The following is a 16,442-nucleotide window of genomic DNA, read 5'->3' as shown; positions in this document are numbered from 1 at the left end:
TACGTTAAGTGAATGAAATTAGCAGGTGTTTGACCATCACAGTAGTACCATTCTAATACTGCTGCAAATAAAAGCTTTTCAAAGCCTGCTTAATGCAAACTATGAAGGAGTCACCTGCACTACACCTCAGCCCTGATTCTGCCAGGACACCTGGGGATGCAACCAGTGCAGTAGATTGAGCAAGGAAGAGCAACCTGTCCCACATTCAACCTTAGTATTCAGCAGAGCAGCAGTCCTAAAATGTATGTATCATCTTAGCTTACTGTCAAAACAGGAGAAACACAAAACCACAATCTGAACAATGCAAAAGCAAATGAGGCCCACAGCAACTTCTGATGAAAGAGGCATATTCGTTTTTGCTATTGCTACTCAGGTGCTTGGAGATACAGCCTAAGAGTCCAATACTCAAAACAGGGCAAAACAAAACCACAAAGAAGGACAATATAAAACCACATGTTCATCTCTACAAAGACAACAACCAAGCTTCCAGCTTTTTATAGAAAAAAAAAATGTTAACTATCAAATAAGACACGTAGCTGCCAGTTTCCCTCTGGTTTAGTAACATAGAAACAAGCACGTGGTGGTGCATGCTGAGCAACTGAAATCAGACTGCAGGTTGACAAAAAGTTATCACCTTGAGCATTTCAGCAGAAATGTCCTCCCAAGTCTCCTTAATCAAAGCTAGGATTCTTCCAGACCAAGACTGATAATGAGCAGACTGGCATCTTGAATTCTCTCCTGACTAGCTCCTCAGGAGTGTGCTACTACTCCCTTACAGCTTTTTACCATGCGCTGCCTATTTAGACATTAGTTCTCAGTATGATACAACTTCAAAAACAAATACAGGCTGAAATGTTATTTTGATATTTAAGCTTCTAATGTAATTCTCTGAGATGAAGATGCTGTACACTAAATGAAAGTAAGCAATAGATACGTTGATCTAAAGCCAAAGTCTCCCTATGTCCAGCACTAAACTTTTGGTCATGGAGGAAAAAAAAGCACATACAGAGCAACACATCTGCACTTCTCAAGGGGAGAAACAAAACAGCAGTTACAGCTTATTTTTAAGCTGCCCTGAGCCTTTTCAGTTTATTATTTCTGTTGATCTTATAAAGTAACAAAACAGAAAACAAACAAGGAAAACAAACAAGCAAATAAAGTCTGCAGGGAGGATAAGGTTAGCTAGAGTAAGCTTGCTCAGGTTAAAAAAAAAAATAAAGCTGATGTTTAGACCAAAGCATTTAGTAAAAGATGTAGTGAATGTGTTTTGCCAACTGGAATTTCTTCGAAAGTTGACATAAACTAAACAAGTAACAAGAACTAGAAGTACTCATATGATTTTTTAAACTCCTGATTTAGAAACAACAGGGAAAATTCTACCTTGGAATGGTACTAATGCATTTGTCATGCATCTATGCTTGCATAGCAATTTTCACTCCCTTTTCTGAACAGTCTTCATCCCCATATTCTATATTCAAAGGTCATTCAAGAGTTTAGCTTGCTGCAGAAGTAAAGGATTTGACTTCTATTGATCTCATCTCAAAATGAGTTATGGCGAAGGAAAGAGCTTGTCAATGTAACCTTAGTTTGGAAACAAATAAGATGACCTAAGAGTCTTTCTGTAATACAAACACTTAGTCTAGTTCACAGATGACTGCCTAATATAATTGATCATAAAGACAGGTATCACTAAAAGAGAAGCAGCCAAGCTTTAAAAGGAAGATGAGCACTGTAACAGAAATGTAATAGAAGACTCATTCTTACCTTCAGGTACCAGCCAAAAAAGTGAGCAGGAACAAATCCATCCAGTTTGTCCTAAAACAAACAAGGGTGAACATCACTTAGCAGTACGATTATCCACTACTGAAGCTTACTTTTGTCCAGGAAAAAAAAAAAGGCAGTAATAAACCTTGGATGTTCCACATAAATGCATTTTATGAGATTCTTTGTTCTTAAGCACAGTGAGCATTTAAGTTATCTTTAAAGCAAAGGCAGGAAGCTTGAATGGCAGAAACTGGAATTAAGACCATTGATAAGCTAGAAACTACCCTCTTATTGGAAAATGTCACGTTCCTTGCCTTCCAAGGAGAAGGAAGAAGGTGTTCAAATTAGATATAATAAAGTGAGAACATACATTTCTTCACCTTACTCTCATCTTGTATGCAGGAGAGCTTCTTAAATCTTACCAGACCTGCCCACAAAAATCCATGGGCAACAAGTGCCTCTCCTCCATCCACTGCTGGTGTAATACTAGAGGAAGACAACTACTATGACTCTCAGTTATTGCACTTCCTGATGCACTGAAGACTTCTATGGCAGACCCAAAGAATTTAGTAATGTTCATTGCTAAGAAACACTAACAGATTTCATGCAGTCATGGAGTCATCACAATTTCTTTGCCATTGAACTTAAGTCTTTTATAGTTGCCCGCAAAAAACATTAACCTCCTGACAGTTTGTGGTATTCAGAAAAGTGCAACTCATGGGCTGTTTCGTAACACGCAACTTTTGAACTCTGTGCCTCAAGGAAGCAGGTAATTCCTTATGCACAAAATTAAATCCAGACTCATAGTGGCAAGGCATTTCCATCAATAAGCTGAGAAATAAGGATTGTTGCCCTTCCTCAGGCAACATAATTAGAATACAAAGAGACATCTCCATCTGCTTGCCAGGAAAGGCCAAGAAGGAATAAAGGAAGTTAGTCAGTCATGACCTGTTTTCTGATTTGGCACTCAGAAAGACTCGTGACTTTCAAGTGTTCAATTAAGCAACATTTTACCCCCAAAATAAAAAAAAAGCTCAGACTCACTACCAAATACCTATTTATTTCTTACCCAGATGTTGTGAAATGGATCACTTTCGTTGCCAGGATCATAAATAAGGCAGTTGCCACCATAGTCTCTTTCTGGCAAAGGAACACCTAAATGTGGATCAATGTACTTCATAAACTGTCTGCCATCTTGTACAGTCTGCAAAAGGAACACAAAAACCATGTTTCCCTCTTAGTATGTACCAATGGACAGAAGAATACAATTTATATCAGCCTATTTTCAAATTCACTTTTCTTTTTAGACATGTTGCAAAACAATTCTTAAAATACATACAAGATCTCAAAGCATTACACACATCTAAGTTTCCAATCTTCCAATGCCAAATATTAGAGACAAAATAACAGAATGAACTTCACACTTCTGGAAGATGAAAAATCTGAATTATTTAAACCCGTTTTCCATGCTATTCCTCTATGTCTCCTCTCCCCCAAAAGCTTAGTGCTTGAACTGACCCACAATTCATCCTTCTCACTGACACTTCTGCACTTCCTCCATTGGTGAGGGTAAACAATAAACTGCCAATAAGAAAATGAGGAAATGTTCTCATGTAATGGCTGCCACCTCCTGCATTTGTGACATTCTGGTTTCGTAGAACGAGAAAGATCCAGCAGCATGCAGCTTTAACACAGCACATCATGTGCAAACATCAGCAGACTGAGCACACAGACTACATGCACTGTTAGCAGGATTTGTCCGCATCTGTGCTCAGCTCACTTCAGCTACAGAAAGTTGAGAATGCACTGCATTTTGCGGCTGAAAAAAAATAATCATTACAGTCTGTTGAATAAACACGTTTTTAATAACATCTCACTAGCAGCACAGGTAATAAACTTAAACAGCAATGGAAAAATTACCCAAATATTAGTTACAGAATGTGACCAAGACTTGAGCTAATTCACTGGTCACTCACATATGCATTTGCTGAAAAAGCACTTCCCAATGAAACTGATCTCTATTGTGATCAGTGTTTTACAGCTGAAGCAATGCAACATCAGTGACAGACAGGGATTAGCTAGCAGTCATGAAAAGATGAACAATGCCAGAATTACTTATAAGAAATAATAATAAAGTTCTAGAATAAACCTACTTTGGTCAGATTAACCACAAGACAAGTTACAACAATGAGTGAGCTTATGTTTACTTTCAGAGACAATTAGTCATTTACAGACTCAGCATAATTTCAAACTTATTTAAACCTGTGCGAAGTAACTAACAGTTTTTTTTCAGTGAGGAAATACGCAACAGCTAGTGTGTGTCCTTAACAACTCCATGGTTGGCAATACAACATGCCACTGGGGGAAAAGCAAAGCAATTCCAGGCTTTTCTATGAGAATTCAAAACTACAATGGTAACAGCAAATAAAAATGCAATATGTTATTCGGTTTGGCTGCAGCTAATCATGAGTGTTGTTCACAAGCATGCCTGGAAAAAAAACAGAGGGTGACATGAAACAGGAAGAATATAAGAATAAAGTGGAACTGACTAAATATTCCTCAGCAGTGAGGAATAGCAACAAAAAATGCAAGACAGACCTGTTCATGCCTGTGAAAGGGTCAGAACTCCACTCCCTCCAAGCAGGACAGACAGCCTGAAAGAAACCCTAATGAGATATTAGGGTCCTGCACAAGGGTTTACACTGAACCCCCAAGTTATGTCAACAGGACAGAAAAAACATCTTGTTCTTCACTGAATGACTGCAGACACTTTCCAGCTGACCACTGAAACAATAAGCCAGGCAAAGAAAAAAGTTACTTGCTCTTAAGAGAACTTGGCACTGACTACAGGGAAGCCTCCAAAAAGGTCAAGAAGAACAAGAAACGCTGGAGCCACAGGAAACCTCTGATTAGCTGGAAAGGGTTTGATCAGCACTAAAAACTTGTTTGCAAAGAAAATGTCCTGCTCCAGCAGGAAGAAAGACAATGCAGATCCGGACACGTCTGAATTCTAGTCCTGCTCCTTCAATCTCACTTGGTTTCTAGAGGTAAAACATTTTTCAATTTTACTTTTAAAGGTTTCTCAACTATTTACCTAAAATGATAATTCTAATGCTATTAATTTTAATGCTACCTGATGAGTCTGCAATGGTTACTTACCCTTTTAAAATGCAGAGTACCAAATGCAACTAGGATGTCAGTGAGAAGGTACAATTTGAAGAACCACCACTGGAGACTCACCTACTTATCCCTAAAAAGGAGCCCAAGTCTGACAGAACAGAGTGTTTAACTCTCACTGTTAAATATCTCCATTTGCTTTTGGTTTCAGGTCATGCTGTTGCCTGAGGAGATGATTACAATAATTGCACTGCACAGATGAGGAATCTCTTTAAAATCCAGAGCTCTTCCCTGGCACTTAAACTTGACGTTATCAATTCATGTAAAACTGCTTCACTATGGTGTCTAACCTGGGCTGAGGTTAACTGGAAGTTAAGACAGACAGTAGGGTGAAATATCTTGGTAATACTATAATTTTTTCTCAATCCAAAGTTTCATTAAGTAAAGCAGTGATTTGATATCTCAAAAAATGAAGAGCAGTACCTCCTGCAGTAGGTAAGAATAAGAAACAACACAAAGGATTTTATACCTATGTTGGTGGTCTAGTTACTCAACATCAGCTTAAGTTACTTACCTGGAAGAGTATGAAGATGAGGAAGAGCTCATACACAACGCTGACACACAGCCAAAATCTCCAGTAAGCTACAGAAACAGGCAAACAGAAAGTTAACAGAGGCTTCAAGCAGAACAGCAGTCAATTATGCATCTGCTGTAACTTAACAACACATTTCAAGAAGAGATGCTCTCATCAAGAAACTATAAAACGCAGTATTCAAAGTGCAATACTTACCATCCTTCCTAAAAAATACAGCCAGAAAGGCTTTTTTAAATACCACACGAGCTGCTATGTAAATCTGCCAGAATTGCTCAAGCAACAATCAGGATCCATGAAAATACTCCAACCCAATGAACTAAATATTTAAGAACTAGAAGGAATTATATTGACCACTTACAATGCTTTCCAGCTGTCCTTGGAAAAGAATTGTGTCTTTCTAGAACCAATTTCTTCCTCCACAAAGTCACATAATCTGATCTGCCCAACTTTGGTTTTCCCAGCTCTATCACAGCTAGACAGCTCTGTAAACTTTCACCTGTGCGTTGCTAAGCAGGACAGAACACCAGCAGGAGGATCTCTGCTTTTCCTTTGGTAAGCACACCATCTTCCCTGAAGATAACATTCCTTTCTTTGAGGGGCAAGAAGCATAAAAATACCAAATATATTTTCACCTTTATCATGAATTCTATTCAGAAAATACACACAGAAGGTTTCTCAGGTGCTAGATGCAAGACTTATGAGATCATCTGATAGTCTTCATACTAAGAAACATCAGGCAAGACTCAGGTGTTTCAGAACCCATAGTCATTTCTCACTATCTTGCAACGTGTTATTTCCGACTGAAGCAACACCTGAATCTACGTGGTACACAAAGTATTCATGTATCTTCAGCTCTATCCCTGTCAGATCAATTCTTTGGTGAGACTCAGTCCTCTGGCAATAGGCCCTCAAACTGCCTGGGACAAGAGTTTTGTAGAGCATGGGCAGCATTCATGCCTATAATTCCTCCTACTCCATCCAGAGACTGGTTTGTCCTCCGTTCCATACAGTCACGTTTCTCTGTTCCTCTAAGGAAGGCAGCAGGTTAATGCAGAGCCAGCGTGCATGCACACAGAGCTCTCAGCATTTCTCCAAATCCCATCCAAAAACACAAAGTAATTTATCAAAATTCATCTCAATCCAAGTGGCTATTTAAGTCTCACAGTAACAGCATGTACTAATCACTTAGGAATTATTTTAATAGACATTCCTTCAGGTGTTTCCTGTTTACACTTATAAAACAGAGCTCTCCTTCCATGGCAACACCTAGGCAATGGTTAGATTTGGGCTGGGGCAAAGAAGAACCAAGATATTCGTATGCTTTAGTGGAAACAGCAAGTTATTCCACCTCCATGTTTAATGTCTGCCAGGAAATGAAAAAGATGAAAAAAAAAACCAAGAACCCCAAGGTGTGATCTGGGTAATTACCTACTAATTTCAAGGGAACTTCAGTATGCCAATGCTCTGTAGTCAGAAATGTGACACAAAGAATGCAAGAACTTAAAATTAACTCCTGACTTGCAAACATATTATTTATCAGCTCAAAACCTGAAGTCATCTAGGCATGGTTTTGCAGAGCTTCTTGTATGCTTGTTTGCCCCAAAACAAAAATGTGTCATCTTTGCCACATGCAACCTGAAGCAGCAAAAAAATTTTTTAAAATCCACATTTTTTTTTTTAAAAAGAAACCTCTTATCTGACAGCCTGCCAATGACACAATCATTAAAACAGACTAAAGTGTAAGAAGGTGTGAGAAGGTTGCTTTTCTTCAGCAAAACTGCTGAACTAATTTAATAAAACAGCCCACTTTACACCTTCAGAGAAAAATATACAAGTGTGCCCAAATATCAGGAAGTTCTGCACTCCACAACTGATGTAACAGGAATCTCTGAAGTCTTAGGAGTTTTACTATAATTAGCAAACATAACTGTCGTTTTAATTACAGAGTAGGATGAAGTGTTTTCTTAGGTGTCAGTAAGTTAAAAGAACCAACAAAAAAAAATCTCCACTGGTCAAAGATGCATTGGGAAGAGAGAAATTTCATAGGCACCACTGTACTGCTCAAAAATACTTAAGGTCTTTGCAAGCAAAGCTGTAGGACTTAAAAAAAAAAAAACAGAAAGAAAAAACAGTCATATTGTGTTTGATAACTTTTTCCACCCCCTCTCATAGTGACTTGCCTGCGTAACTTGAATAGTAAACACTGTGTTCAAGTCAGAAGAAAGAATCAACCTCCATTTTCACTTCTCCAACCAGACTCATTTCCTTCATACAACATCTCCAGACTGGCAGTCTTAATGCAGGGTTTTTTCCCAACCAAAGCCTTGTATGACAGATTTTACACTACTTACAGACAGAAAAGTGGCAGACTAGTTCTGACACAGATGTACATGCAGTTCAGATGGATTAAAAACTGAAGTCTGTAACAACTTCTCCTGTATACCTGAAGTTATGGCAACAAATGATTTGCAGCTGCTGAATATACTCAGCAACATTTACTAAAGCAAAATGCTTAATAAAAAATTAAGATCCAGTTGCAATTTAGTGCGCTTTCTCCCCAGCAGATATAAGTACCCAAGAGGTTTTGAAGACTACTTTATATCTGTACAACAGAAACAAGACGTTTTCAAAGCAGTACAAACACTGTGTTCCCTCTCTTCCTGGACCAGCCTCAGCTCTAGCTATAAGGTTATTTTTGGCATACCCTTATTACTTGTTCTCCTTAAATGCACTTGTCACTATGAACCTCCCTCAAATTAGGGCTATCTGCCTGATTTAATAGGCCTCAACTAATCATTTACATGCCTGAGAGCTCAGTGATTACTATGCTCAAACAGTTCTTGTCCTGATGAACATCAGTCTGCCTGGCTGAGTGCAAAACTAGCCATTTACCCCTATAATACACGTTTACATTTGACCTATGCAACCTGAAAGGCTAAGGATTAAAATATATATATATAAATTCTAAAGTATTTTGCTTAAGCAAGGCATTTACAGCCATCTAGTGGGTAGAAACATTTTGTAAGTGCTCATCCAAAGTTGCACGGGACATGAGCAGGGAGAATTGTCCGTTCTGAGAAGCCACATGAGCCTGGTCCAGCCACATGCTTGCTCAAGTTACTTTGTACCAGGTTTTCCATAGCAAGCTCAGGTTCAGAAGCACGACCCGTGACCTGAGAGCAGCAGTGTGATGAGGAGGAGGTGGGAGAACTGAGGGTGCAGCAGGGGGAAGGAGAGTCTTCAGAGCAGTCTCAGCTCAGCCGATGCAGTATTTCATTTCTAAATGTAATACCTCAAAACATTAACTGGCTATGTTAAGATAGAAAAATGAGTTAGAAGCTCAGCTTGTCCAGCTTCCTATACACAGAGTAATTTATTTCATCTAGTCAGTGAAAAAGCAGTCAGCATCAATAGCCCAAGAGTCTAATAAGTTCATGTACAAACAGGAGCAATCGCACAGATTCTTGAACTGTTTTAGGGGATGACAGAAAGGGGCAGATCATGTACTATTTCCTAATGGAAGGACTTCTTCACAGAATCACAAAGCAACCAGCTGCTCCACTGGTTTCACAAGCAGCCTGTGCTCAGCCCATGCTTTCTGCCCTGGCACAGGTACAGGAGAGATCCAATTTTTGCCTGCTCATCTCTGGCTGCTTCAGCCCTGTAGGCTATGGGCTAGTGAAGAATATCACAATTTACTACTCCAAATTGCTTATGTTGTCAATAGCAGCATATTGCATCAAAATAACTGAGCAAAGGTTGGAAATATTAGAATTTTATATATTTTTTTTTTAAACCAGGAGAATCAATAACTGTCAAGGAAAATTTTATTAAAATTACAACATGGGCATGTTATCTTGACAAAGACAATAAAACATTGCTGCCTCTTGCAGCACTACACTGTTTGCACGCTCAAGGCTCTGGAAGCAGAGCTGACAACAAGAATCAAGAAAATCTTCTATTTGCATACCGATGACCTATTTCCATGATTAATTTTAGCATGAAACACATGACACTCTCCAAACTTAGGTGTTCACCCACCAACAAATGGATCTGCAGGCAGAGTCTAAGATCTGTCCCCTGTGATATTTTTCCTTGGGGAAAAGAGCATATCCATCTTTTGCTAGATGGCTTTGATGCTGTTTGCCTCTTGCTGAGCGTGCCAGAGGCTGCACTCTGCAAAACAAATGAAGCTAATAATTTACAGAAAGAAAATGGAATAAAAAGCAGAAAAGCCACATTAGAAAAAGAAATCAGTCTTTTCTAAGTAACCACATCCATTTCTTTGCATGATAGCCCTACATTTCTGAATTACATTAGGACAACTGGTATGGGGCCATATGGCTAATTATTAGCTAGAGAAAATGGGGCTCAGTAGAAAAAAGGCAAAGCAGAACAAGCAAATGGCTCAAACTGAAATAACCAATAATACTGAAAAGAAGGGAAAAAAAAGCCAGTCTACAAGGATAACACACAGTGGCTAAGATCAGTTTCCTTAATGACTTGAGTAGAAAGAAGATTAACAACACTAAGCACATAAACAGCAGCAGCAGGGAAGGCAGGGATAGTAAGGAGAAAATCAGATGACCTCAAAGTAGACAACCTCAAAGGACTGGAGTAAAGGGAGAGCTCAGAATACAATTTCACATTTAGGAACCAGTAAGTTTTCACGTATGTTAGCCTATCAGTCAAAGAAATGGAAGGATTCGGTATTATCTGTCAGACACTGAGCTGCTGCTGTAATACAACTACAAAGAAAGCACAAGTAATATGAAGACTGCCATCAGTGTACTACCAGAGAGATACTGGGAAGCACTAAAACTCACAAAAAACTTAATTGCTATCATACTTGCAGTATCATACACAGGTCTGGATAGCTACTTTCAAAGAAGAAAACTCAAAACACACACACACATAGAGGATTACTAAATGTTATGGGGTAAACCAACTTATGATGAGGGGGAGACTGAAGGCAAAACCCGTTTGCTTTAACAACATCAGTGGCGAGATGGGATGAACTAGGTGTATATAAATCAAGTGGATAAACACCATGAAAAGCTATTTAAATCAAAAAGCAATACAGGCACAAAATCCAAAGTATAAGACACCCCTCTGAGCTAATCATAAACAGGTACAGACATATCGAATAATAGGCCTCCAAAATCACTTGAAATAACCTAGCTACCATGAAGCCTAGCTAATACCCAGCTCCAAGAGTTCGTGTAACAGATCCAGTGTTGCTGTATGTGATTGTAGTGACCTGACTGTGACCCAAATGCTTCCTTCTGTCCTATAAATGGAAGCTGCGCACACCAGCAGCCAGAGCTGCCAGTTCCTTTGAGATGAGATCTTTCTTTAGGAACAGCATACAAAGCTAAGGTCAGAGACTTGATTGCCCCAAGACATCCTCCACAGCTCTAGGTAACTAGAGAGCTGACACCACGTCCCAGGGGGCTGCAATAAACTTCATGCCCTCTACTGAATGCAAGGCTGCTGTTCAATTTAAAAAGGTACCCGGGTGTCATGTTGTGACTGTGGAAGCATCTGCTATCCTAGTGAACAGTAGTCCCTGAAAAATGCCCTTCAGAAGATCCTCACATCTAATCAGCTAGAGAAATGGTCAATCAATAAAAAAACCCAACATTAATAAACTTGGAACATAACGCAATGAAATACATGAACAATTTGATTCCGCTGAAAGATAAAGAGAGTAACTGCTGTCTACCACCTCTGTATACTACCATCATGCATTAGAGCAGTCTGCTGTATACATCTCCAGCTTCTGGACTTCCAGTAACCCCCTTGTTCAATTCTAGGGAATAAAAAGTGCCTTCTGTTCCAGACAAAACCACTCAGATGTTCTCAAACTGAAAGCTATGACAGGGAAGCAGAGAGAGGCGTCCTGTTAAGGTTTCAAACATTCAGGACTTACAGTCTTACTAGAAAACTTCAGAAATATAATTACTGTGGATAGTGAACCAAAGAATCATCATGCTGCTTGGAATAATACCTTAGCATTGTAAGAGCCTGGGTGGAAGCTGGGAAGCTACATAATACCTGTGTAGTGTTACTGAACCTTTATTATTTAAATTATGACTTACCTCCTCCACACATAACACAAATATTTACAGTAAGCAGAAAATAACAGAAATATCTGAGTAATTTAAGTGGCTTAAATTACCTGGATGAGGTCTTGAAAATGGTCCATCTTTAGCCTGTGTAACTCCAAAACACAGGAAAACCAAAATACTGGCAACAATACCTCTGCAAGTGAAAAAAACAAACTGTTTATATTGCAGCATCTTACTAACAGAGATGTAAATCATGTTCTTCGATGTCAAACCATCTGGTCTTTGTTTCCTAACTAATACACTTGTCAGTCATAAATCAATCCTTCTTGGGGATTATGTTTCAGGAAAATAATATAGAATAGTTCAGTTGGAAAGGACATATGAAGATCATTAAGTCCAACTGCCTACAAGCAACAGGTATAAATAAATAAGAATAAGTCCCTACATTTCAACTGTGGTTTCACAACTGACAGCCTCAAATCCAAAAGCCCTTCTCCCTTTCTCCCTGCTGATTACATGCTTCCATCCGCATACTACCATCCTGCCAGCCAATCCAGGAGCCCTATCTGACTGAAAACTCACCCAGCAATAACATGTCACCAGGCCATATACCAGGAATACCCAAGATCCATGAACTTATCCCAAAACCCTAAAGCCCAGTATGCACTGTTTTCTGCCACCATCAGCAACATAAGATCTAAGGAAGGATTACCACAGACCTGCTGGCAGCATTTGAGGCTAAACTGTCAGTTTAAGCCATGGTGCAACTGGAACCTTAAAGTAGCCCCACGGCTCCAAGAAGAGATCCTTACTGATTAAAAAAAATAAATAAATCACTTAAGCAACATCTAAGGATTTAAATTCTTCTAACTGTATGCAGTACATTTTTAAATAATGTATTGCTTTGCATGTAAAAGGAAGATAAGCAAATGCAAACACTGATGTCTGAATACACAGAATCACAGATACACAAAGTTGGAATGGACCCTCAGGCATCAAGTACAAACTCCACACAGGAGCTCCCCAAATTCCAGCCCCATGTCTGAGAGCTCCCTGAGCTCCAACACTTGGGACCCTGACCCCTGCCGTTGGGGAGCCTATTCCAGACCTGACCGCTCTCTGGTGAAGAGCCTTTTCCTTCTACCATTCTTAATGGATTAAATGATAATAACACAATTCCAAAATGCCTTTTTTTTTTCCCCCCAAAACTTCAACTAATAGAGTTACCTTGTTTTCCACATTACCTGATTAAGTGTGGTCAGAAAAAATATGTAATTGAGAAATATCTCAATATATTGCAGGATAAGATGCAGGATAGGATGAAGACCATGTTTGCAGTTAATGCTGTGACTCCATGCACGCTCAAGAGAAAATACCTATTTTTATTTATTGACAAAATTCGTTATATAGCCTATTCATGCTTTAAACATTTCAAGAACTCCTTTCAAAATAGAAGACACAATCATTTACAAAAACTGCTTTGTGACATCTGCCTCTGAGTATAAAAAGGCTGTGCTTCCTGAAAATAAAAATGGCTTGTACTTAACAGATGTAACTGTTACTCTGTTTGCCTTATGAGACTGGGAAACACAACGGAATTAGCTACTGAATTAAACAGTAAAGAGAGAGTTTCATCATTCTTTTCCAAGATGAATCAGACACGAAATCTTTTCAGCAGTTCTCAGATAACAAGGATAGTCTGCATTTTGATTCACTGCTCTGTATTTGGAAATAACAGGACTACAAATCTACATGTACACTTAAGAGATTGCATTCTGCATCACAAAACAATACACGCTGCTTCGCTCACTACAAAGCTCAGTCATGAACCAAAGTGTCCAAGATCAGCATTTTAAGTTCTTGTGAGACAGCTTTTCCCAAAGCTAGATCTGACCTGTATGCAAATCACCACAAGAACTCACAGCTCTGTTCTTTTCTCTAAAATCCACCTTCAGCCAAACAGCAGACACAACAGCAGTGCTGAAATCAACTGTCATTTCAGAAATGTATTTTCTAACTTCAAGTTCACCTTGGGAAATCTAGAAGAAAATGTCAGATCTGTGTAATAACCATGCCAGCTCTGTTATCCTTTCTCCTCCAGTGACTAAATTTCTTCCCCTCATATCAACATATTGCCTCTCCAGGAAGCTTCAAAACGTAAGCAGCAGTTTGGCCAGCTGGTTCAGCATGGTTTGATGTAAGAACTTTTCTAGGATTTGAGAAGGGTACAGGATTTGCCTCAGATTACCTGTGCAGATAGCCTGGAGGGATGCAGCTTATATATTTTTTTGAGCAGCAGATCAGGAAGACACTAAATAGTAGTGCTGACAAAAATAATTTCAGCACTTAACCAAGAAAAAGAGAGAATACGGCAACGGTTTTGTTAGTACAAACAGGGTATTGTTTCTGTTATTTTAAAAGAGTTGATTCAGAGACACAAGACAATCAAGCCTTTCTACACAGATCCTTGTATCATCCCTTGTTCTAGGCTTTGAACCAGACAGCTCCCACTCCCTGTCCTCTCCCTGGCTGTACTTACATGAGCAGAACTGGTACAAGGCCCACAGTGCTATCAAGAGCTGAAGAACTGGCAGCACAGCAGACAGAGGCCTAGCCTCTTTGTTACCTTGTTTTCTTTGTAGGTGTTCAGCAACTGGAATTTAATATCATCTACTTACAAACACACATGCACCTAGATTTATTCATGTGGCTGAACAGAGATCAGCTATTGCCAGAAACTACTACAGATGAGCATCCTGGAAAAGAGTGAAAATCCAGTATGAAATTCAATATGAAGCTCAATGCACATAGGATTTATTAAACCCAAATATATTTACTTCCCCCCACCCCAAAAGAAAAAAAAAACAAGATCTCTTTCTCAGCATTTAATGCACCCAAGAGACGTGGATTTCTTCCACAGCCATGATACACAAAGGAGGTTGCCAAGTAATGATTTAGCTATCCTCAGAGCTGGAGCACAGTCCTGTTAACTTCTGGGAAGCTGATATTTGTCAGATGGCATGGACTACTTCAAGGCCACTCTCAGTGCTGCAGGAACAGGTTGAATAAAATCTCATCTATCAAACAGGTTTTCCAATGCAACTTCTTTCTGGCTAATGAAGTAAATGTTCAACTCGCTTTATAACAGTCTGATCATATAGATATCTTTATGTGTGAACTTTGATTAGGTTTGATTTGTTTGATTAGGTTTATATGTAAACACTTCTATATACCCTATCTTACAAAATGTACGAAATTCTTCCTTTAATTGCCCTATCACACTGCAGGAAGGAAAATGGGAGTCAAATGTCTGCATATAAACAGACACAAGTATGAATCTCAGCTATAGATACCACACCCTGTTATTTCATAGGCTCACATTGTACAGTGTATTGTGTGCATCATTTCTCCTGGTGACTCACTGCAAGAATCCAGCCACTCACCCTGCCCTCAACTGCTTCTCTAAGAGACTAGATGAAGCACTTTTGTAGGAGAGAAGATGGGAGCCTTGCTTGACTTCGCTTTACTCAGTACATTAAATACTGAGACAGGAGATAGTATTGCAATTTGTTTATTTTGCTTCAATTTCATGTTTTGCCCTAAGCCTCTAACGCAGATCACCAGCAGCCTGGCATCTCTCAGCAAGGGTGTGAAAACAAAGGAGATTTAAGTGTCTGCAAGCACGTACTTAGACTTTGCACCTAAGGACCAAAACACTGCTCCACTGTCATTGTGCAGTAGTTGGAAATAAAAAAACATGACAGCTAGAGACACTGCTCACTGGTAATAAGATTACTGCTGTTCATTAAGTAAGCAAGAGTTGCCATGGGATATTTGCAAAGTGACAGCTTCACACAGGCCAACAATTCAGATCAAAAACATATAGCAGCTCTATATAAAGACCAAAAAAGTTCTCATGATTAGAAAAAGTATTTTAAGCTATGAAGGCAAAAAAAAAAAAAATCTGTGAGAATGGAGGATACAGTTACACTTATGCATATCATGACCATCTTGGTCCTGCTCAGAAATGTCTCTCTTTGTTCAAATATGCCACATAAAACTGCTCAGCAGTGATGAAATACAAGAGAGCAGCAAGCACACAGCTGCTGAAGAATGCACACAGCTTGTTCCCCTAGCTGGAACATGCGTTGAGCTGCAATCTTTCCTGTTTAGTTGTGCTAAACTTGGCAAAGCGCTCATCTCAAAGGCCTTAGAAAAGAGATCACTGAGACCAGAAAGGAGATCATGGAAAATTAACACAATACAACACTTCTTTCCTTCTTGCAGATCAGGTCCAAGGCAACAGAGGTAAAGCTTTGGAAAGGCCACTGACCTCATGCTAATTCTGTACTGAATTTTAATTTTGGATAAAGCAATGCTTTGGCCAAGTTAACTACCATCTCAGAATTCAACACGTAGCTAGAATGACTACAACAGCATGAGGATGAAGCCTGAAAGGAAGCTGAAGTATCCTTCAAAAATAATAAAACAATATTCTGAAGACCTAATATAATTTCCAGATGCTGATTTTCAAATATTTTTACAGCTAGATACAGCAGGCAGTAAGTGCTCTACAAGCAGAGATGTAGAAGTGATCAAAGAACATTCACTACTTATCACTTGATATGATACTGTTAACTTGAATTTAACAACTGCAAATATTATTCCCTGCAATGAACTTGCAGAAAGCAACTTCCATTTCATGAAAGAAAGGTTATCTGGTGATTAATCTTCTTTGGTCTTCTTTTTATTAAAGCAGCTCTAATCTCAATAATAAGATATTCCACTGAGTCACCTTCTATCCGTTTTATCCCATAACACCACGTCATCACTTCTCTTTCAGCTTTTCCACTTCTTTATGTTGAACTGCCATTCCAGAGGATGTCCCGCCTCTA

The 16,442-nt window shown here is 39.1% G+C and overlaps 1 protein-coding gene across 2 annotated transcripts in view; it reads right to left on the bottom strand.

Moving 5' to 3' along the window:
* Nucleotides 1-16,442, bottom strand: part of PTDSS2 (phosphatidylserine synthase 2) — a 36,879-nt gene that overhangs the window by 13,203 nt on the left and 7,234 nt on the right. For both annotated transcript variants that reach the window (XM_085223947.1, XM_010710876.4), the window contains exons 3-6: nt 11,658-11,740; nt 5,456-5,523; nt 2,834-2,968; nt 1,765-1,815 (exon numbers count right to left, since the gene is read on the bottom strand). In XM_085223947.1, coding sequence (XP_085080073.1) covers nt 1,765-1,815; nt 2,834-2,968; nt 5,456-5,523; nt 11,658-11,740 — 337 coding nt within the window. The remainder of the gene's footprint in view (nt 1-1,764; nt 1,816-2,833; nt 2,969-5,455; nt 5,524-11,657; nt 11,741-16,442) is intronic.

Source organism: Meleagris gallopavo, chromosome 5, assembly GCF_905368555.1.
Source record: "Meleagris gallopavo chromosome 5, MGAL_WU_HG_1.1, whole genome shotgun sequence".
In the NCBI taxonomy this organism is placed as follows: domain Eukaryota; kingdom Metazoa; phylum Chordata; class Aves; order Galliformes; family Phasianidae; genus Meleagris; species Meleagris gallopavo.
Note: the sequence above shows the minus strand (reverse complement) of the source record. Positions and strands in the feature narration are given on the sequence as shown.